The sequence below is a fragment of the Anastrepha ludens genome, chromosome 2 (assembly GCF_028408465.1).
Source record: "Anastrepha ludens isolate Willacy chromosome 2, idAnaLude1.1, whole genome shotgun sequence".
In the NCBI taxonomy this organism is placed as follows: domain Eukaryota; kingdom Metazoa; phylum Arthropoda; class Insecta; order Diptera; family Tephritidae; genus Anastrepha; species Anastrepha ludens.
The window spans coordinates 43937674-43961789 of record NC_071498.1 but is presented as its reverse complement, the minus strand read 5'-3'; the positions used below and the strand labels follow the sequence as shown (position 1 = coordinate 43961789).

General features: G+C 34.3%; 1 protein-coding gene across 3 annotated transcripts in view; it reads left to right on the top strand.

Moving 5' to 3' along the window:
- LOC128869817 (ABC transporter G family member 20) overlaps nucleotides 1–24116 on the top strand; it is a 275425-nt gene that overhangs the window by 122080 nt on the left and 129229 nt on the right. For all 3 annotated transcript variants that reach the window (XM_054112429.1, XM_054112424.1, XM_054112421.1), the window contains exon 4: nucleotides 8816–11005. In XM_054112429.1, the coding sequence (XP_053968404.1) occupies nucleotides 10776–11005 (230 nt within the window). In that variant the 5' untranslated portion in view covers nucleotides 8816–10775. The remainder of the gene's footprint in view (nucleotides 1–8815; nucleotides 11006–24116) is intronic.

Here is a 24116-nt window from a genome sequence, read left to right as displayed (position 1 = left end):
AGGAAAATATAAAGAAATCACAATTTATTCAATATTTATTCAATATTTCTTTGAGTAGCAGAAGTTGTTAGTAGAAAAAGAACCTAGAAACGATTTCCTATTGTGCGAATATGAGGGCATTTGATGTAAACGATTGCAAATATATAGCGATGTGTGCTTGTGCCACAAACTGTAACTATTATGCTCATACTGTCGGGGCACCATAAATACTTATATTATATATATGTATTGCTTTATAAGGGTGCATCGAAATTTGTGTTGGAAAATTGGCTAATTGGGCAATTGGCAAAAGTCTCAAAAAATCAGGGATATCGTGGGGGTGGGCAAGCACCTATGCACTAAATTCATCTCCACTAATAAACAATTTCACCGCGGTTTTCCATGAACCCATTACTTTACGTAGCTGGTTAACTTAATGGCTCCTTAAAGAGATTATTGACGCCTGCAGAGCTCTTTGCGTCTCAGATCAGTGTAGATAAGTCTGGCATGTACACCTTTTCTTTTACAATTGTCAGCCGCCTAAAACATGTAATATAATATATACATGAGGCATACATACGTAATGCGGACAGAAGATATGTGGGTTACGTTTGATGTATAAGAACTGAATTGATACCAACCTCTTTTTGCTGAAACGTAGGAACGCAACCAAGTCGAACAATTTCTGACGAGGTGTATAAATGGGGATAAAAAAATAGGGCATCAGCCGCCAATCAGCAAGCCCCCATTGTTGATTACGAAGGTTTTGCTGTGTGCTGGGGGGTATTCGATAGAAATCATCCTCTATGGGCTACTCCTATCAGCCCAAATACTCAAGTGGCTTCTTTATTATTTGCAATTGACCAGATTGAAGTAGGCGATATAGCAGAAGCAACCAGAATTGGGGTACAAGAAGGGTTTTGCATTTCGGCGAGACAACCACAGGGCACACACAATTTGAACGACACGCCACAAACTTCCAGAGCTTCAGTAGGAGGCTCTTTCGCATCTGCCTTGGAGTCGAGACTACAACACATCCTATGATTATCGCATTTTCTAGGCATTGTAAAATTTTCTGAGGGCATTAAACGCGCTACAAGAAAGTCTTACGCAAAGAGGCGGTAATTTTTTTCTAATTCGGACGAGGACTTCATCAAACGCGGATTTTTAAGGTTGCCTATAAAACGCAGCAAAGATTGGAACGGCGTATATTTTTCTAATTCGGAAAGTAACAACTACTTTTTAGTTGAAATAATTTATGATGATTTTTGCAGTTCTTTTTCATCTACAATTTTCGAAAGTTTTATGAAACAATGAGGTGTTTTTATGTGTGATTATCAACTAAATGCGTTCAGATCTGACTATAGTGATTAACAAATATATATATGGCAAAAAGATAAGGTATATTTGCATCCCAAAACACCAATTGAATGAGCAAATAACTTTAATTTTGGTTTCCAAGTGTTAAATATGAAAACATCTTTTCCTTGAGATTTGATTCCGATATACCTCGCGATCTTCATAATAGGTTAAACTTTAATCAGAAAAACTTTGTAGTTGAACGATGATCCAAAGAAAAACTCGCTGATTGTTTGGCTATGGAGGATCTACAGTTTTAAGCCGCCTCCGAATGGCAGATGGTTTTTGATGAGGAGCTGTTGTGCCACTATCAGCCATGGGTAGAAAAACCTTTCTTATATTTTGTGTTTTATTCCCACTCGGAAATTTGAACTCGGGCTCTCCCGAATTATAGTCATGCTTTCGCCGAAGGGTCGCATGGGTGAGTTTAGCAGCTTTCTATGCTGCTAGAAAGAAATCTTGAAATTTCTATGGATTGTACGCATGATTGCTTTTGACTTCGTCACTCATGAAAAAAAAAATTGAAATAAATTTTTACTTAAAGAAACAGCTACCATTTTATTATTATTATTTATTCTATACTCTTTTATGAGCTTAAGAATTAAACAAAAGTTGTTCAAACATTCCTATTTATAGTCATAAGTATCAGTTCATTAAACGATTTGCCGGTTTTATTGCGAATAGTCCTTTACCGAGTCATCAGCTGTCTGCCTCTTCTTCTCGTTCCTTGCGGGTTCCAAGTCAAGGCGGTATGCGTTATTTCATGGTAAGACTTTCGCATAGTATGCCTTTCCATTCATATTTGGCCTTTTTTATTTCGGTGTTGATGCGTTTTTGGCGCGTAATTCTCCACAGCTCTCGTCTATGAATGGCTATAAAAAAAAAAATACAAATATTATTGGGATGTCGCGAGCCAAAAAAAATTGTTTAATTCTAATTTTTCTAAATTTTAGATGGGTAAGTTTTCAAATAAAATTTATTTTCTAGGATTACCAACCTTTTTTACACATAAGACTTTAAAATTGAAATAAAATTAACTTATTAAAATTATACCTTTTTCTCATGTTTCTTCTTATGTTTGAGATTACAAAACCTTACATACTAGAGATGCAAAATGGCTTGATAATAAGGCTTAAAAGTAATTTGATGCCAATTTGATAAAATCGGCGATGAAGCGAAAAGCGAAAACGCAATATATTTTGGTTGCCCTGAAGTTTATTTGATCCATTAGATACGGAAAATTAATGAGATGTAGAAGATAAACATCAGTGAGTGTATTATTATTTTCTGCCTGGAGGAAAACAAGCAGAAATGTTTGAAAAAAATATTAGGGTTACCGGAAGTAAAACTTGTTCTATTTAATTGCACCATTTGCAAGACTTTGTATAAATAGTTTATTGAAGAAATTTGACTTTGCAGGGTTGCCACGTTTTCTTAAAACTTACACTTTTAAATTTAAAATATAATTCTATTTAATTGCCACTTTTGCAAAATTTCATATATAAATGGGTCATGGAACCAATTACAACTTGCAGGGTTGCCACGTTGTTTTAAAACTTATACTTTGAAATTTAAAATTTAATTCTATTTAATTGCCACTTTTGCAAAACTTCATATAAATGGGTTATGGAACCAATTACAACTTGCAGGGTTGCCACGTTTTCTTAAAACTTGTACTTTGAAATTTAAAATTTAATTCTATTTAATTGCCACTTTTGCCAAATTTCATATAAATAGGATAGGAACAAATTTCAACTTGCAGGGTTGCCACGTTTTCTTAAAACTTATACTTTAAAATTTAAAATATAATTCTATTTAATTGCCACTTTTGCCAAATTTCATATAAATAGGATAGGAAATTTTACTTTGCAGGGTTGCCACGTTTTCTTAAAACTTGTACTTTAAAATTTAGATTTATTTATTTCCCACTTTTGCCTAATTTCATATAAATAGGATATGGAACAAATTTCAACTTGCAGGGTTGCCACGTTTTCTTAAAACCTACACTTTAAAACTTAATTTTATTTATTTGCCACTTTAGCCAATTTTCATATAAACAGGTTGTGGAACAAATTTCAACTAGCAGGGTTGCCACGTTTTCTTAAAACTTATACTTTGAAATTTAAAATTTAATTCTATTTAATTGCCACTTTTGCAAAACTTCATATAAACAGGATAGGAAAAAATTTGACTTTGAATGGGTTGCCACGTTTTCTTAAAACTTATACTTTAAAATTTAATTTTATTTATTGGCCACTTTTGCCTAATTTCATATAAATAGGATATGGAACAAATTTCATTTTACAGGGTTGCCACGTTTTCTTAAAACTTGTACTTTGAAATTTAAAATTTAATTCTATTTAATTGCCACTTTTGCCAAATTTCATATAAATAGGCTATGGAACGAATTTCAACTTGCAGGGCTGCCACGTTTTCTTAAAACTTACACTTTAAAATTTAAATTAACACAGAAAATTGAGCTATTCGTATACACACACTAGAAGGGCAATTTTTTTGTTTAAATTTAGAGTTGCCGCAAGTAAAAACATTTTAACTTGTAATTAGAAAAAATGACTATTATTTCCCATTATTAAAATTTATGAGTGTTAAAAAAATTATGAAAGAAATTTTTAAAATTGTTGCAATAGTTCATATGAACCCTTTTTTTTAATAAAACTTGTTTTGTACGACATCTGCGTTTTTACCATTTTAAAATTAAGGAAAACAAGCCAGTCTTTTACAAAAGTAAAACTATGATAATTAATGCCGTGAGCAAAAACGATTACTTAGTTATTAATAATTTTTCTAGATTTTAAATGAGTTCCTTAAGCATAATTTGTATGCAAATTCATGCAGGAATATAAGGAGTTTGCGTACAAAAACAAACCTTTTTGAGAACAGCTATCTATAATATTTGCAACTATTTTTAGTTTCCTGCCAAAAAATAGTTTAAGTGATTCAATTTGAAAAGATTCACAAATTTCACCCACCCTAATGTCGCTATTGTATATACTTTACATAGATATATGCGTGCGTCCGTTGTTGAGTATATCTTTCGGAATCATCATTTTTATCTAGGAACCTTCTAGTGCTAACAACATAAATGTCACACCGCTCGGTTGTCGGTATGATTTTAGCGCGTTTATATGTATGCGTGAATTGGGCGTGTATGAGTTAGTTTTTTGCGCGCGTGTTTCAGTTCAATGGAGTGTTTGCGGAAATACGCAACTACAAGTACAATTCATATGCAGATGAACAGTTATTTTTTTTTTTTTTTGTTTTTTGCTTTTCTATAAACGAATATACATAGGTATGTTGTGTACGCGGGTGACTGAGAGCGGCAGATGAGTGTGATTTTTATTGTTGTTCTAGTAAATAAAAAAAAAATTGTTTTTTACTTAACTATGCATGCGCTTAAGCTGTTGTGTGCTCGCATTTTGTGGTAAGAACTACGACACATTGTTCTAATATCGAATGCTTAGTTACATATCGGCATACATTTGTATATACAAAGGATTCCAAGTAGTATCGGAGCACTTGTCGTATGAAATTGAGGCAAATGTATTTGTAAATACAAACATATATTTCATGTAAAATAAATAAATATGAGGACATGTGCAGAGATGCCAAATTACCCAGTAAAGTATTAGGGACTTGAATAGTCAAACACTTTTAGTTTAATACAGTCTTTATACTAATTTCATAGCACACTACTAAAAAAAATTATGACGTTGCATGATTGGACTACATACATACACTCATCCCTCGATTTACACTATCTACCGTACATACACAGTTACAAATCTACCAATCCACGTCCTACAAATGAGACACAGAGTTCATACAAAGCATACGGATATGTTCAATAAACCTAAAAACCGTATAAATCGATCTGAAGAAGACAAGGAAAAGTTGAAGTTATGTTGATATAATCATGTAAAATAAGATAAGGATTGATTCAGTTGAAATTCAATTTATTTTTGAAAATTAATTTAAGAAATTTTTTTTTTTAATGCTTATAACTTAGTCAAAAACGAACCGATTTTATTGATTCCGGGTTCAAAATGATCATAATTACTTACACAAGCGACTTCATGTAGAAACAATTGCAAACCCGTATTTTGTTTTACTCAAAAATTCATTACTCAAAAATAACTCATTTTAGCTACTGGGCATACAGCTCAATTGAAGTTCGAAATATCCTCTTGATTTGGAAAAAGTTAAAAAAAAATAATACACTGTTTGAAATATCGAATTTCGAATTTTTTTTTTTTTTTTGCAAAATAAAAAATGAAATCGCTCGCACAAGTAATTACGATCTTTTTGAACCAAGAATCATTATAATCGGTTCATTTCTGACTAAGTTATGAGCATTTAATTTTTTTTTTTTTTATGAGCATTTAAAAAAAAATTTCGTATATAATTAAAAAAATCGATTTTGAGGCGAAAAACAAAATTGCCGATAAATCTTAAAAAAAAATTTTTTCGGGCGACCAAAAAAATACGTGTCTCATTATTTTGACCAGAGAGCAACATATTTCAGTTACATCGAAATCGAAGAACATGTCCCGAATAGCCCAGTTGAATTGAAATGGAAAGAATCAGTAGTTTCCCTAGCTACACTTTTTCGAATAGCAGCTTCAATTCCCTTTTTTGTCCTAAGAGTGGCCTCATTCATTTCATATTCGTTTGCTACGCAAGTTGAGCCTTGTCCAAATTTTAGATTGTCTAACATTGAATTCTTTTTTTTCCCAAACTGATTGTTTTACTTTTCTTGGGTTTTCTTTTTGTTGATATTTTAGGGCCCTAATGAAATTAAAGCAAAAATACAAAATAAATTTTTAAAACCAAAAAGAACTGCCTGTTCCCCTGTTATTGGAATCCAATCACAACTAATGACTGATAAAGTTTTTTTTCTTCTTCTCGCGCCTTTATAACTTGGTAACCTTCAACGAGCTTTTAAAAGAATACATTCATCAATATGATGATTAGTGTACCAGGGCATAATGCAAAACTATCAGATTAAGATAAAAAATAATCTCTTGTGTGATTTAACAACAATGTAAAAGGGAAATCGTGTTATTCGAGTGCCGTTCAAATCGGGAGACTGGTGAATGTATACGAGTATTTTGGGTAGATAAATTACGCAACTAACCACTCCTCCAAGACCCTCTTCTTTGTGGCATACTTTCTTTCTTCGATCACATTTTCATTTTAAAAATTTCAGTTTGATGAAAAGCGGGCGGCATTTTTATCCGATTTTACTATATTTCAATACCAAAAGTGGCATGACTACAACTAAAACGCACTTCCTTTAGTGTAAATATTGGTCAGGTAGAATAATTTTTTCACTTTGCTTATATTTTGACGACCAAGCTGGTATATTGTAGCTAGATTTATCCGAATAAGATTAAATATACGCTTTTTTTTGTTAAAAAGTTTTGTGTTTTTGGAAAACAAATTTTCGCTTAAAAAGTTCCTGAATTTTTCGGGATTTTTATTTGTTAGGAAATATTTGAAATGGTAAAAAAGCAATATTGACTTTGAGGGGAGAAACCAGTTTAGACTGATTTACAAATCGACTTTTTTATTTCATAAATTGTTAGTATAACTACTAAAGAAAATGTGGTAAAAGTTTTAAAACGAAATTCGCCTTATTCCCGATTCTATGAGCCGTCCATCGGTTCGGCACCGTAGCGCGCGGTATTTAGAATGGAATGGAATGGTTATGAAATTTTTTCGAAGTATTCTTTATTCAATTCTAATTGATATAAACCTAATTCTGGGCTTATATTATCATTAGAAATATTCCTTTTTTAAGCAAAATAGATGAACAAATAAAATTAAAAAAAATAAAAAATTGGCGCGTACACTTCTGTTCGGTGTTTGGCCGAGCTCCTCCTCCTATTTGTGGTGTGCGTCTTGTTGTTGTTCCACAAATGGAGGGACCTACAGTTTCAAGCCGACTCTGAACGGCAGATATTTTTATGAGGAGCTTTTTCATGGCAGAAATACACTCGGAGGTTTGCCATTGCCTGCCGAGGGGCGACCGCTATTGGAAAAATATTTTTATTAATTTGGTTTCAGCGCGATTCGAACCAACGACCTCTCTGTGAATTCCGAATGGTAATCACGCACCAACCCATTCGGCTACGGCGGCTACAAATATGGTATGAAAAAATGACTTTGTGTTCAAGCACCTCAAAAACATGCAATTTTCAAAAATATTTTTATCACAATTAGGTTCCTATTCTTAGGAAATATGTTGTTAACGAAAAAAAAAAAAAAAAATGTTGTTGATTACTGAGAAAAATTAAAACGTAAGGAATGCCCACCACTAAGATACTCGGATGGTGATCGTCCAAGGGCAGCACGCTCTAACGCCACTATTTCCTGCGGAAATGGCTTTAAAAAATTTAAAAGTGTATTAAAAAGTATGAGTAAAATACCCTCCAAGTTTGAACAATTTCTGCTTATTCCTTCCTTGTTCAAAAAATTCACGAAAAACACCAAAATTACGGCCTCCTAAGCCGGTTTTCCCCCTTAAGTTTTTAGCACAAATGGATATGTTTGAGCGTTTTTGGTTTCGCAATTTTTTTAATACAAAACCTAATACTTTGTTGTAAGTTTCATAAATTTATGAATGTTTAAATTCCGAAATTTAAAAAACGGAGTCCCGAAATTGCGTTAACGGTATCCCAAAATCTAAAAAGTCGAAAAACTTACATCTCTAGTTGTAACACCTACCGCAGCCATTGGATGAACTTGTATGACAAATAGTTGAACTTTCCTCCTTTGCAACAAAGTAAACGCCAAGGATATTTCTGCAACGATTCTTCTTTGAAACCTTAATATAATTTCAAGCTATAATTTTTTGAAGAAATGGAAAAACTGGGTATGCGGGACTACATAAACTCTATAATTTCCCTTGCATCTAAAATGTGTCCTGATAAAAAAAGAAGTTGATTTTTGTCGCACTTTATTCGAACACTAATTCACTAAATTTACGTTTACAATTCTCACAGTGTAATTTAGCTATCTAACACCCTCTTCTCCAATATGTTTGACTAAGCTCTCAATAAATTGGTATTTTTATCAGATACGCAAAATCTTTCTGCTGAAAGCGCCCAATGTTTTTACTCAGATGATAAGTACTAATGAATTCTTGCAGTCCTCTATCGAATTGGCGCCTTCGAAGGCGTGCCAAAACACCACAATTTATTCTTATGCCCACTGGGTATTTCACGCCAATAACTATAAACATCAATCGTTCAACAGTTTACCACCGAAGTCACAGAGAGCTTCATATTTGCCTAAAGAGGTGATGGAACCGTTATCAACACGCGCTACCACATCATTCAATAATAGCTTAATTTTTATGAACAATAAAACTTGTACTCATCATCTTTACATGCATCTACAACAATTTCCATATCTGCTTATGTTCACCATTATTTTCTTTTGTGTTTCGTTGCAGACAAACATTGTTAAATGAAGCATCAGGCATTCATCCAGTTAGAAGGAATATAAAAATAGTAACAAAACGCTGCCGGCAATAGCAACGACAATAGCAGGCAACAGCCGAGGGTGAACAGAATTCAGCTAAAATTGCATGAACAGCCAGTGGGCGTACGACGGCGGCGACAAGTCAACGCCAACATACACGCACGCATTTTTACAAGTGCCAGTGAATAGAGACATTTTTACATACATATACGCCTTTATGCATAAATCAGAAGGGACAAGAGCCAAGTCGCAATCGCCCCGAGAGAACGAAAACGAAAGCGAAGTCTACAACAACAGCAACAATAGTGAAGCATCGAAGTAAAGGCTTCCCTTTTTGCGTAGGCTTGCTGTCACTGCTACTATTTTAATACTAGCGCAGTAGCAATAACAACAGCAACAACAACAACAGCAGCAGCAGAAATAATATCAGTAATACGCCATTGCCATAGCGACAACTATCACTGCACCAGTGTTGAACTGAATTGGTCTGCTTAACATCAATTGTAACACTTGACGAGACAATAGACGAACCGGCGGGTGGTGAGTAGAAAGAAGAAAAAGAAGAAGAGGAAAACAACAAGTAGTAAAACAGTGTTGTGAACGAGCCCCTAGCAGCAAGTGCAGTGAAAGAAGTGACATAAGAGAGAGAGCGGGTGAGAAGGTGAAAAGTGCTGTAGCAGCAAGAGGCAGAATACCAAAACGATAGTCAGCAACATTGCATGCACATCATTTTTGGAGCACAAAGACGTTGCAGCCATTGAGGGACGTGGAAGCAACCAAAAAGAATTATTGCCAACTACACCCAGTGGGAGCACAGCACAGCACCGAGCAGCACAGTGAATGAATAGTGGCAGCGTCGACGCTCGCAACCAAGACTTGTCCCCAAGACCTTACCGATATATACATAGTATATAGCCATTGTTGCTGTTGTTTGCATAAGTGAGGCATAAACATTGGCGGCCAAGCACTAAACCAGCAACAGAAGTTGTAGTGGTAAAGGCAAAAGCGACGACAATAACGAAGCGGTAAAAGTGCGAGATAACAACAAGGGACAAGATAACCGCTGAGCAAGGAGCCAGCACATAGACATACACACATATACATATTACCCTAGCAGAGGAAGACATACGACGGAAAGTAGTAAAAAGTAACGAAAGAGGTATTGGACTATTGGACATGCAACGCCACTGAAGTCGAGTGTATACACTTGTACGCCAACCCAAGCCACCCACATTGCACCACACAGCAATACACAAAAAACAGAGAAAAAAGAAGGTAGAAAGGCAAAAATAAAAATAAAAACTCAAAATAGCCATTCCAGACGAACGCGTGCGCCAGAGTGTACAAAAACGAAGGTCGACGGCAAAGCAGCTGAAGAGCATTGAACGCTGCGACTACTGGCTGCTGGCTCTGGTTACTGGCTGTTGACAGCAACAAACATAACAACATAGCTTCTGGTAGAGTGAAAACAACAACTCTAAGCGACACAGGGGTACGACACCCGCACGCACACTCACACTTACACACAACAAGATAACCAAGTACGCGCTACACGCCACGCATAGTGGCATATAGAACGTGTTACGTATACGACACGACGTACCCACGTCGCACGACGACAAGTGTTGTGCAAGTGAACGAGTTTGCTCCCATATTACTGCTCATTGTTGCTTTTGTTTTTCGTTTTTGATTTTATTTGGTGTGGTAGCATAGAGTGTGACACTTTAAGAGCAAGCGACGACTACTAATACAACTACAAATACAGCAACAACAACAATAATAACAGCAGCGCCAGCGTACAAAAGCACGCCGCGCAAATAAAAAGCAACAAAAAGGCAAAGAGAAAAACTTCAAAAAATAAAAAAATAAAAACCAACAACAACAACAATCACTTTTAGTCTAGTACCTAGTAACAGTAGCAGCTACAAAACATGGATGCCGAAACAGAAGGTTTGCCACCCAACAACACCATCGTGGAGGTGACAAGCAGCGAAACGGATTTGGCAACCCGACGTCGCCTCTTCAAGACACAGCCGTCGACATTGGCCTCCCGGCGACAACAGGCGGTGTGTGTGCGAAGGGCGCACAAAATGTATGGAAATAGCAAAAATCCGAATGTCGTGTTGGATGGCCTGAATATGACTGTTCCTAAGGGCTGCATGTAAGTGTAAACTAAAGTAATTTTATATTCTGCTAAACAAAAAAGAAAACAAAACAAATACAATGAAATATATGTATGTTTATAGAACAAGTAGGTATGTGTTACACGTACATATGTACACACCCTCCAACATAGGAATAAAAGACCAAACCAAACGAAGGTATAAAACATTTCAAGATTCTACAGCATTGTACTCGTAATAAAAATAGGAGGTAAATACTATTCAATTGGGTATGAAGAAGTGTACCCAAAAGTTTTGTGTAGAAAATCTGACACATAAAAATGAAATAAAATCACAAATCACTGCGAAAACGAAGCTGTGTAAATGGAATGGTTAGCTGGCAATGAGGGCTGTATAAAAATCAGGCAAACGCATATAAAGTAAGAAATGAAAGAAAGTGTAATTTGAAAACTTCTTAAAATATACTTGAAATTATATTGCATATATATTTTTTTCTCTTTTGTGATTTTAATTTTGTTGATTTATAACCACCAAAGTGCGTTCGGGAGCATGCAGTAAAGTGCGCTTGTTATTTCTACATTTTCGTGCTAGCATACCAACTAACGGCAAGTCGAGTGCTACTCAATTTGGTATACACACTTAACACAGAGAAGAGTATCTTTCGGTACTGGTAGCTACAACGTTTGTAGGGCAAAAATATTTCAAACAAATTAGAGAAGCAGAAGAAAAAAAAAAAACAAAAATAGCCAGTCAATGAAGTCGCTGATTCATAACTTTGCTTTATTCACTGAGATTATAGTCAGTGCAAAATCTGTGAGTGTCTTCTCATGAACATTGCTCAAGCCTTAGTGTCCATTTAATATAAAGCGAGCCCTCCTATGTACTCATAAATGGCTAGTTGGGATGGAAGGAGGTGAATATTCTGAGCATCTGGAGATATCCTTCAGCTTTTGGCTCCCCGATTACAGCAATGTTTTTCCGGCTGAATAATTGAAGAAGTGACATTGGGGCAGTGTGATACGATATCTTGAGATCATATCCACATTTTCACGGACAGTCAGGCGGTGATAAAATCAAAGCAATCGACAACCTCTAAGGCAGCCATGAAATGCCGCACATCACTTAACGAGACGGCTGGGTCACTCCATCCAAATGGGAACTGCAGAGTAGCTGAAAAAGCGGAATTTGCACAAAGCCAGGCAAAGCTTATGTAAACTAGGTATAACCTTACAAACATGTGAGCTACTTATTTTTTATAATTAATTAATGAAAGTAAAGTTGTTTACTTCGCGGAAATTTCATAAAAGAAATACACTTTCTGCGTGGAATTTTTGTCTGTCTTATGTGCAATAAGTGTTGTATTACCATGTATCTAATATGCTCTTATATACAAAATCTGTATGGACTAAAACTCGATTGCAACTGTCACAATTTTGGCAGTTGCACTTTGTTGCACTCTAGAAAATATTTTATGCATTCATGTGACCTGGACAGTAGTGAAACATAAAATTAATTTTTGAATGCTTTTATATACACTTTGATTTGTGATCTACTCTGAGAAACAGAAGCAAATTATATAACTTCTTTCCTATTTGGCCTATTTTATTGAGCCCCAAAAGGGTTAATAATAATGTATTTTATGATTCTTATACTTATATAATATGATATTATAGGTATGAGCATTATACCAACACTCGCACTTTTCGTATATGGAAGAAAACACCCAACAAAAATATTCCCAACAATCAACGCGATTTTCGAGCCACTTTACTATGAATAGGTTTACACTTATATTTTATTCGAAAGGGTTACACGACTTCTCTTTTTCTCTTCTTCACTTAAAATTCAAAATCCAAAAACTTCCTCCATCCTGACTTTGAAGTCGCCAAGCGCGATTTGTATGTCGGGGGGGGGGGGGGGGGGGGGGTGCACGCTTGGTAGTAATGTTCCAAGCGCTCATAGAATAAATCTTTGGCCACATCGTTCTTCTCTTCCGTCAGGGCGTGGGCGCAAATAGGGTAACAAAACTGAGTACTTGAAACTTTTTCACGAATTTCGATTGAAAATAGTGATATTTTTATGAAAATTTTTTACATCTTTTTAATTTGCACAGAGTCTCAAACTGATTATCAGCAAAAATTAGTTTTCAAAACTTAGCGCGATTTTCGAGCTGCTTCAAGCTTACACAGATTAAAACTGCTTACCTGAAATTCTTTCAAAAATTCTGATTAAAAGGAGTGAAGTTGCTTTTCATAATTGTTTGAATTTTTTGTTTTTGAAATCTTCACATTTTGCGACTTATTTGACTTTTGTAGAAAGTTTTTTCATATAATTAAAAAATAAATAAAAACTGCAAACTTTTTTTTAAGTGTTGCTTGTGCTGTAGTTGTTTGACTCAGTGTAAGAAACATTTAACATTAAACATTTAAATTCATAATATTTATAAAAAAGTTTTAAATGGTAAGTCTAATACGTGTTGTCCTTTCTCCTACTTCTTGATTGACGCTATAGCCGCTCACGCGATTTCGACCGATTTTAACAAAGCACGCCAGTCGTTTCTTTCTCGTGCTAATCCACCAGATGGAAGAGAAGACTTTTCTCTCATACCACCAGCTGGTACCGCATCGAATACTTTCTGGATCTTTATTTGCTGCGTTATGTCTTGAGGCGTCGTAAAGCTCATACAGTTCGTGTTGTCCCTTAAATCTAATAATTATATTGGTTTCATCAAATAAGGTGATTACCAAAGGGTTCTAATGACAACTGATCTTGCGCTTCAGAATTTCAGGTTTTATAAAAGTAATTTGATTAATAATTAGTAATAACTAAAATAAATAAATGCGTAGTTTTGGCTGAATATAATGCCAATAATATAAAAGTAGTACGGCGGCGACCGTCGGAAGAGCACGGTTTCGAATATCCTGGCATGCAACAATAAATGATACAACAAGTTTTTTCTAATAGCGGTTGCCCCTTAGCAGGCAATGGCAAACTTCCGAGTGTATTTTGACCATGAAAAAGCTCCTCATTAAACCATTTGCTATTCGGATTGTAAAATTATAGGATCCTCCATTAGAAGGAAAACATCAAGATCCGCACCAAAAATTCGAGGAGAAGCTCGAGTACTTCCCAAGCATATTCAAACTGCAGCTCATATTCTCTTACTGGACCCCAGTAGTAGTAAGCCCACGTTTTTAGTTTCTTGCGCATAACAATTAGTCTATAAAAAGGGTGCACAATTTTCATTTCCGCTATTAGAAAAATCTGTTTTTTTCATTTGATATTTCATGAACGGAGATTCACGCACCAACTCATTTGGCTACGACGCCCGCGCTCCATATACCGTTATTTAAAAAGGGTGAAGTAGAATGTTTTTGATATTTTCATACTTCAGCCCTTTTTTGCTATTAATGTTTGTGTCATCAGCTTCTTTCCCACTTTGTCGCCCCGGGCGTTTTTTTTAAATCCAAAATCTTTGCCCAATGATTCACGCAGTAATACTTATTTCATATTTACACCGAACATATTTTTTTACTTAAATAAGTCCTTCAAGACCTGACGGGCGATTAGCAAACATCATAGTACGGAAGTTATTACAATAAGAGGCTGCATGGTTTCTAACCCCCGAAAGTTCCACTAGTAAAATAGTGTTTTAAGGGTTTTTGCACTTTTTAGCAAAGTTTTCTTTTCCGCTTTGGCAGAACTACCGCAAATGTAGAATATCCTAAAAATGACCGCAGTGAAAAACTAAGGTTGGGGCTAACTATTCTATATTAAAAACGGAATGCATTTTTTATTTATAAATTGGATGATATTTAATGGCGTCTTAAGTCTCATGAGGTTGCCCACGTACTTGACGCGAAAAAAGTAGGTGCAGTTCTGTAGTCCGATGCAGCACATGCTTGCACTGCTATTAACATTTTATGGATTTTTGTCTTATAATTTGCACAACAGCCATCAACCGCTTTGGTGATTAACGATGACTAATAGTGTCTGGAGATTGTTGTCCCAATACCGGCGTTTAACTATTTACCGTTGAAGTTCAGTTAAGTCATCTAACAGTAGCAAAATGCACTTATGTGAGTAAACAAGTTGGTAAGAGGTGTTGTTTAAAAAATCGTTTCAATCACTTGACTTTGTATTGTTGTTGCTCTGCTTCACCTGTCTTCTTTCGCGACTTGACATCAATAGATATCATCCTTCATCCTTCATCGCCGACTAACTTACTGACTTTCAGTTTAAACAAGATACATAGTTAGTTGTTGAATATTTCAAAGGTCTTTCTTCCTATTTCGCTTTTGTTTATGTGTATGTGTCAGTGCTGCTGTTACTTTTTGATGAGATTTGAAGTTTTTCCTGTTCTATGCAAAATCAGTGTAAGCTTGTAAAGACCATTTCGCCAACTCATAAATATGTAAAACTCTCTTCGAAAAAATATATTGACACTTGAAACCTGTCAGTTATAAAACAAAGAAACAATGACCCCCAGTATTTGTATGCGTGTGTGTGTGCATGTATATCCGCATATTTACCACAAGTTTGTGCACAACAGGAAATATGTATGAGAAAACTTTTAAGTCATAGCCACAGACTTAGGTGGTCAGACCACACCAGAGATTAAAAAAATTCAGATTTTTTTCTTATTTAAAAATTTTAATTTTTTCGAGGAAAATTATAAAGTAAATCGAAATAGGGAAAAATGTATTTATTATAAATATCAATGAATAAATGCATAGTATACCGGACGGTCAGTATAGTGATTGATTTATTCAAAAGTGAAAACATTCCTATTAATTATGACACTCAATGTTATTCATCTTGCTGCCTCGGCCCGCTTCGCAGTAGTGTAACCTGTTAACCCAGTTCTAAGCGATCTTATTGACAATTTCTTGTTATAACTCACGAAAAGCGTGCTCGATATTCCGTCAATGGATTATTCACAAAATATCGATAACTCACGGTACCTCACAAAAAAAATCAAAAAATGTCAAGTCGTAGCTTCGAGGTCGTCAATTTACACCGTCGAGTCGACTGCAAACACAATTACTGAATTTGAAAATTGAAATACTCGTTTCTTCCAGAATTTCAAAACTTTGTAAAAAATTTTAATCCACAAATACTTTCTATATATTCTCAGAAAAGTTGAGCTAGCCCTTAGCAACTTTGATATTTCTTAGAAATTTTTGCCAATATGCAAATGCAAAATTTGAAAGTACCGCTAACTGTCTAGAACGTATTTTTTTTTTTTTTTTTTTTTTTTGGTCTTGATAAGCTTTATTTGACTTTGCTTACAACATTGCCCTTAGCCATATTCCGTATTTTTGTATGCTGAGCGAGCAACTAACTAGTCCGTTAAAAATTAGTTGACCTGAAAGTTTAAGTTTTATTAATGAGCTCTTTATTTCACAAATCTGGACCTGAATATTGAAAAAAAATTTTAATAATAATAGTTTGCAAAAGGAAATTGTTTTCTATGACTCTGCACATTTAGGAAAAATCCGCCTCAGTAAACATAAAAGGTGATTAGCTACTCTTAATATAGTTCATTGGAAGGTGTAAACAAACCCTTCGAGAAGTCTTTCTTTAATACTTCTCATCTCTCTTCTGAAATTTATAAGTAACTTACACTATGTGGCATACTGAAAAGTATTCATAGGTATACATAATTATGTGCTTTGATGCGTGAAGTCAAACGTTTATAAAGTTTTTTTTTTATTTTTTTTTTTGAATTTTGCTTCATAAATTTTTGGTTTAATAAATTCTTGGTTTATTTCATTTGGGTGAAAGTTAGGCTCCATTGAGCAATTTTGTAGTTGCTGCAAGTAAATATACTGCAAGTAAATACACACCTGTTTCAATAACACAGATTTTACCTGCAGGGTATTCTGAGAAGATTCGTTGAGCTCTCCATTCAATCCACTCCACTCAAAACTCATAAATATAAAATGGCGGTAGTATAATAGATACCTACTTCTGAAGTGCTGGTATGTGTTGGCGGCTGCCTAACCATGAATAATTCGAAGGTTGCTTCATCACAAAACAAGAAATGAAACAAGGCACAACAATACGGTCTATGCCCTTTTAGCGTTCTGGCAGGTTGTTACCAACACTACATTGTTGTTACTTACTAGCACAAACATAGTTACACAGTAACGGTACGATAATGCGTGCGAATAGTAAGATCCGAAAAAAATCAACAAAACATAAAATACGAGTAAATAAAAATAAAATATTGCGAAAATGTTGAATGTGCAACTTTGAATTTTTTATGGCATGACAACAACAAATTTATGTGAACGTGGTCGCGGTGGCTTCGGCAACCACAAATCGTGTGGTCAATACACATAATTTACAAAGCTACAAAATGTAATAACAATAAAAAAAAACAGCCAGCAAATAATAAACGAAGTGGTCGCCCAACAACAACACCAACGCAAACGTTAATGCCAACCAGGAACTTTTGGCCGATGGCGAGCGTTGCTTTTATAATGAGAGAATGTGAAAGGATGAAAGGATGAACGGCCTAGAATGGTCAAGGGCGCACGCAAGCGATGCTGATATGTAGACGGCAGGCAGAGCAATGGGGAAAAAATGTGTAGCTGCGGGTGTGAGTGAGAATGTGCGTGTGTGTGGGTGTGTCATATGGAGGACAACAAATGTGTTGACCAGTGAATGTTGAGCACGGAAGCACGTTTTTCAATGAATTGTTGCTATTTGCTTGGACAGGAGGCGCAACAAAAAAGTTGCGGTGTGCATGGCCACAGGAACTCGAAACTATAAATACATATTAATGAGCTGACCTTGTTACCATTTTAGGTGTTTTTTTTTTTTTTTTTTGAAATACTTTCCAATAATGAGTGTGCCATCGCGCTGATAAAGAAACTTTCAATAAATTGATTGGGTTCGCAAATAAATCGAAAATTACAAATTACGTGGGTGATAAAGAAATTGAATTGTTAATGAGTGAAGTCAAGCAAAATAAAATAAAATTAAATGGAATAAAATTAAATAAATAAATAAAAATAGCAAAATAAAAGAAAAAAAAAAATTACCAAAATAAATTTAAATAAAATCAAATAAAAAAAGGTAAAAACCAAAATAAAATAAGGGAACAATTAAAGTAAAGTAAAATAAAATAAAGCAAAATTAAAAAATGGACTTAAATGAAAAAAAGAAAAAAAAACAAATAAAATAAAGCAAAATCAAGTACAATAAATTAAACTAAATAAGAATAATATATAAAGATTTCAATGTAAGATAATTAGAATGGAATAAAATAAATTAAACGGACTAAAGCAAACTAGAACAAGCCAGTGAAATAGAATAAATGAAATTATGTGAAAATAAAATATACAAAACTAAATAATCATAAAAAAATTAAAAAAAAATTAAATTATTGACTGTACAAGTACTCAATTTCGTATTTTTTGTTAAAAAACCATTTATTTAAGCATAAAAGTGAAAAAATATTTTATTAAAAATATTGTCCACCGGAAGCGGCAACTTTTTCCCATCTTTCAGGCAATTTATGGATTCCATCCCAAAAAACCTTCTCCTCTTTTGCCCCGAGAAAGTCATCAAGCCATTTTTTAATACCTTCAACTTTGGTGAACCGTATTCCAGAAAGGTGATTCTGCATCGACCGAAACAAGTGGTAATTAGAAGGAGCTATGTCTGGACTATAAGGCGGGTGAGGTAGAATTTCCCATCCGGCAAATAATTTTTAACCGGTACTGCCACATGTGGCCGAGCATTGTCAGGAGGGAATATCAATTTCTCGTGTCTGGTCACCCATTCTGGCCATTTTTCGGTTATTGCTTGCTTCAAACGTTTCAATTGTTACCTGTATAGCTCTCCCCTGATCGTCTGGCCCGATTTTAACAGCTCATAGTACAGCACACCCTTCTGATCCCACCAATTACAGAGCATTACCTTCAAACCATTAATATTTGGTCTTGGTGTCAATTTGGCTGGTTGGCCTGGCTTCACATATGATCTTTTACGCTTTGGATTGTCGTAATGAGTCCACTCCTTATCGCCACTGACAATACGATGCAAACACGATTTCTTTTTGTGGCGATTAAGCAGCATTTCAGGCATGCAAAATCGTCTCTCAACGTCTCTCGGCTTCAATTCGTGTGGCACCCAATTTCCTTGTTTGTGAATGCATCCGGCTGCTTTTAAATGTTTAGAAATCGCTTACTGAGTGACTTCCAATGTTTTTCCAAGTTCTTCTTGAGTTTGACATTGATCTTAATCGAGTAATGCCTTCAATTCTTCGTCTTGAAACTTTTTTGATGAACCTGATCGCTCTTTGTCTTCTGTGCCAAAATCACCACTTTTAAATCGTGCAAACCACTGCGGAGATACTCTAACCTCTGGAGCATTTTCAGGATAAGTTTCTGAGAATAAACGATGTGCTGTTGTTGCACTTTTCCTTAAATTGAAGAACAAAAGCAAACCTCCCCGCAAATTCTGTTTTGTAGGAACGTAATTTGACATTTTGACTGTAATAAAAAAAAAATGTGTGTTTACTAATATTCACTGTGACATATCAAATTTACTTGAGTTTTTGGCGTGTTTTAACATAGAATAGCTGTCACTGTCAAAATATTGACTACATAAATAGATATGAGGTTAGTAACAAATACGAAATTATTTAGTTGCACACCCGATAAATAAATAAAATCAAATGAAAATAATATATGCAAATTAAATATAAAAAAATAAAACTAAATTAAATTTAAAAAAAATTAAAATAAGATAAAGCCAAATGAAATAAAATAAATGAAATTATATTACATGAAAGTGAAAGATAAAAAATTGAATAAAAAGAATAAAATAAAATAAAATACATTACAATAAAATATAATAAATTAAAATAATAAGACCGAAACTAAAGTAAATAAAATAATCATTTTATAGCTTCAAAACCCCCTTAATACCTCTTATCATATCACTTATATGTACATATCTTGCTTCGCCCGATGTGTTAAAAAATTTAGGCTTTTTCTTTGATTCAAAGCTTAATTTTATCATGAACCGAAATTATGCAGTTTCCAATTCTCCTGTATGGTCGCTTTTGTTAGACGTTACTCATCGCACTTCACTGACCCATACACTCTTAAGACATTATCATGCAGTCCATATAAATCGAGTGGAGAGGGTTCAAAAAATTTTTGTGCGGTTCGCACTACATTAACTCAGATTCTCAGACCCGAAGCAATCATATGAATCGCGCTGTCGCTGGATTAGTCTCTTTCCATTAAGTGACAGACGTACTTTTCCGGCAGTATCATTTATCTTTGATCTCATTTATGGCAAAATTGACTGCCCGGTCCTTCTTGGAATAATACAGCTTAATGTTCTTTGTAGAAATTTTCCCCGTTGCAAGATTTTTCGCATTGGCTTTAGTAGGACATTATATAGTGCCAATGCGCCTCTCGTTAGAACGTTGTTTGACCTTAATTATCTCTCCTCCCTTTTGGATTTAAACTTTTCTAGCGCCAAACATGTATTTCAAACGCAATTAAAAAATTACTTTCTATGTAAGAAATCAAAATAATACCTAGTATATATTTGTTATTCTAGTTCCGTAGTTACTAATTTCGTTAAAATTCAATTGTACCTTGTATGAGTATATATATTTAACAATTTAATGGTTCCTTATGTAGATAATCCAATTTTTCTACATTTTTTAATGCTATATTAAATATTGTAAATTTGTATTTTACTTCTGAATTTATATCTTAAATGTCTGTTCTGAATTTTGTTAGACATAAATAAATAAATCTTTGTAAAAATAATATGATTCTATTCAATGTTATTTTGGAAACAAAAGGGTGGTTGCAAAATTCCTTTTCACACAGAGGAGGAGTAAGCTACGAGTGCTGATAAGACTAACTAAGGCGTAAAAGCCATAGCGAGGGCATAGGGTTACCATAGACATCATCGAGCATTCACTGTGTACAACTTTTTGGGAAGATGATGATAGTACAAAGTAGTTTCTCTCTCGCTACCAACCTTCGCCAAACTTAGTTGGCACATTTTCGTGTAGGATGTAATGAGAATGGATGAGCTACTTTCACTTTCCAACGACAAACTGCTGAAACTCATAAAAAATCTCGGAAATTTTTAGTGGAATAATGAATCACCACCTTGCCTGTCACTCGCTCTATTCTAAATGATATTTTTTGGCTTTAAGTGCAGTGTGCTATATGGCCTGTGTGCTTGGAAAAAAATTTCCGGCCATTCGCAATTCCATTCCATTACAATACCGCCTTTGCTCTGTGACTATAGTATCAAAACAAGCGACCTCTTTGAAATTTGGCTGCAAGACGAGCATTTCAAACATTTAATTACATTTTGAACACCTAAATGCAAACAATAAGGCAAACAGATTCGCGTTTGCGCTAATTAAAATTTTTGGTTGGTGTGAATGCGTCAACTTGCCCTTTTTACCATAATTATTATTTTTGTACGCTAGGCAAGAGTTTTTGGTTCGCATAATTAATATTTTTATATGCCAGGTTATGGTTTCTGGTTCACATAATATGGCTTTGTGGTTTTATGAATTTCGCTCCCAAAAATTACCCTTTGTCTTACTGCACTGTGGTAATTTTGGAGTAGGAGAGAATATGGAGTGCGGAGCGGAGTACAGCATATTAAGAAATTTCTCTAAAGGTAGCTAAATATCAGAAAATATGGCTTAGCAATGCTACTATTTCTCAATCGTATTTCCGATAGTTCGAAAAAGTAGATGGCATTGCCCTCTGTAAAGCTCAAAGTGATTTCTTTGCTGCCAGTTCGCTGTTAACTATTCGCTATTGATCCACTAATTTTTATCAGTGCAGTTCGAAATGCACAATAATGTGCCAATTATTTTACAAACTTTCCCATCTACTTACATCATAACAGTTTACAAAGTTTTTTAAATCAATAAACTAAAACAAAAATTATTTGACATCCTCAAAACTTTAAAAAAGTGAACCAGTTTACCTCAGAACTAACGATCACAGCTTTAAATATATTTTGAAGAAATCCCCTAGTCATTGCAAACTCAACGCTTTATTTAAGAAAACAAACTTTGGCAATCTTAATAACGGTACTATATGCACAGGTACAAAATAAAATGAATGAAAAACAGAAACAACAGAAACAAACACAATAACAAAAGTAAATACCATAGCCGAAACGAAGAACTAAAACTATTCAGCATCAAACAGAAGTTTTCCCTTGATGGTAGTTGGTTGATGGCTTTGGTCGATTGAAATAATGAAATAAAATACGAAACGAATGCATAAAACTTTTCGGTGCGAGAAAATTGCAAGAAAAAGGGGCAGCTGCTGCTTAAGAATGAGGAAGAGAATATGTATTGGTTGGGTGGGTGGTTGGTGAGAGTAAGTTTAGGAAAATGTTTTTGTTTTTTTCTGTTTTTTCATTGAATGAACATTCAGCACTTCAACAGCTTTAAATGGAAAAGAGTTATATTAAATTCAATAAAACGATACGAAATGACTGAAATGGAATGTGGTAACGAGAGACTTTAAGTGAGCTAACCACAAAATTAATGCCAAATTATGTTCATATATACATACATACATACATACATATATACACAGATATGTTGTATAAAAAATTATACCAGAAGTAATGCGGTTTATACAGATTATTTGAGAGAGTCTCTGCAAATACCGCAGAATATACGATATTTTACTTCGATTTGTTTTTGTTATTTTAACACACGCGAAAAGGCCAAATAATTTACCGCTTCAATTTATTTTCCATTAAATATTTAATAACTGTATGTAATAGCATTATTGAAATAAATAAACGATTAAATAGTACCGAAAATACTTCAGGAGGGGTTCACTTTTGTGGAACAAAGTCATAGGCAACCGCGCCATAGCTTTTTTTAATTTCCAAATTTTAAACATATAAATGTTTTTTATTATAAAAATTACTATTATAAACTCATATATGATATTCTTATTGTTGGTAATACTCCGTAGCAGAGGAGATTTTTAATCCTTAACCTTACTTTTTTACGCGCCAGTTTTACTATTATTTTAAGGAAAATGGTAAGAATCCTTGTAAACTGGACGTTTTAGTATTAAAATGTTTCACGAAAATGTTTTTCGGAAAATTTCAGTGGGGCTGACCGAGCACCCAAAAGCGGTCAATATAAGCGTTCAAACTAAGGATGCCAATGTTAGCGAAAATATTTGATTCCCGAATTTCGGGATATTTTCAAAGTAATTCCGGGGTTTCGAGATTCATTACAGTGTCCCACCTTGGGACATAACTTTTGTAATAAAAATAAAAATTCAATAATTGAAAGCAATTAATAATACCATGAATCTCGAAATTTTAGGATAATTTTAAAGTAACGCCGCAGTTCTGGTACTCACCCTGAGATACAACTTTTTAATAAGAGTAAAAATTCAATAACTGAAAGCATTTAACAATGCCATGTATCCTAGAATTTCGGGATATTCGAGATTAAAGGAAGCCCGCGATCCCGGTTCGCTCGTTGGTATTCATTTTGGAATATAACTTGTTTAACAAGAGTAAAAATTCAATAACTGAAAGCACTTAAGAATACACGGAACTGTGGAATATATCCGGAGTACATCCCGGAATTCAACAACTAAAAGCATTTAATAAGTAGTACCATGGATCATGGAATTTCTGAATATTCGGGATTCAACTAATTTCCCTATCCCGGTATTCGTCTCGGTATTCTCCTTGGGATATAACTTTTGTTAAAAAGAGTAAACATTCAATAACTGAACTAATATCATAAATCCCAGAATTTGGGGATATTTATAAAGTAATCTTGGGATTCATCGTGGGATGCACCTTGAGCCATACCTTTTCTAATAGGAATAAAAATTCTATAACTAAGAGCGTTTAAAAATACCATGTCGTTAAACCATTTATTTACTAATACAGGCAAATTTTCAAGTAATAAATTTTTTGAATTGCATTATAAAACATTGCGACTCGCAAATAAGAATGCAAATACAAAAAATTAAAAATACTTAACAAAAAGAAACAGAAGTATATAAAACTAAAATCTCTGAATATATTTCTTAAACTCTAAAATATAGGCATAAGTAATCATAGGTATATAACTAAGGTCGTATT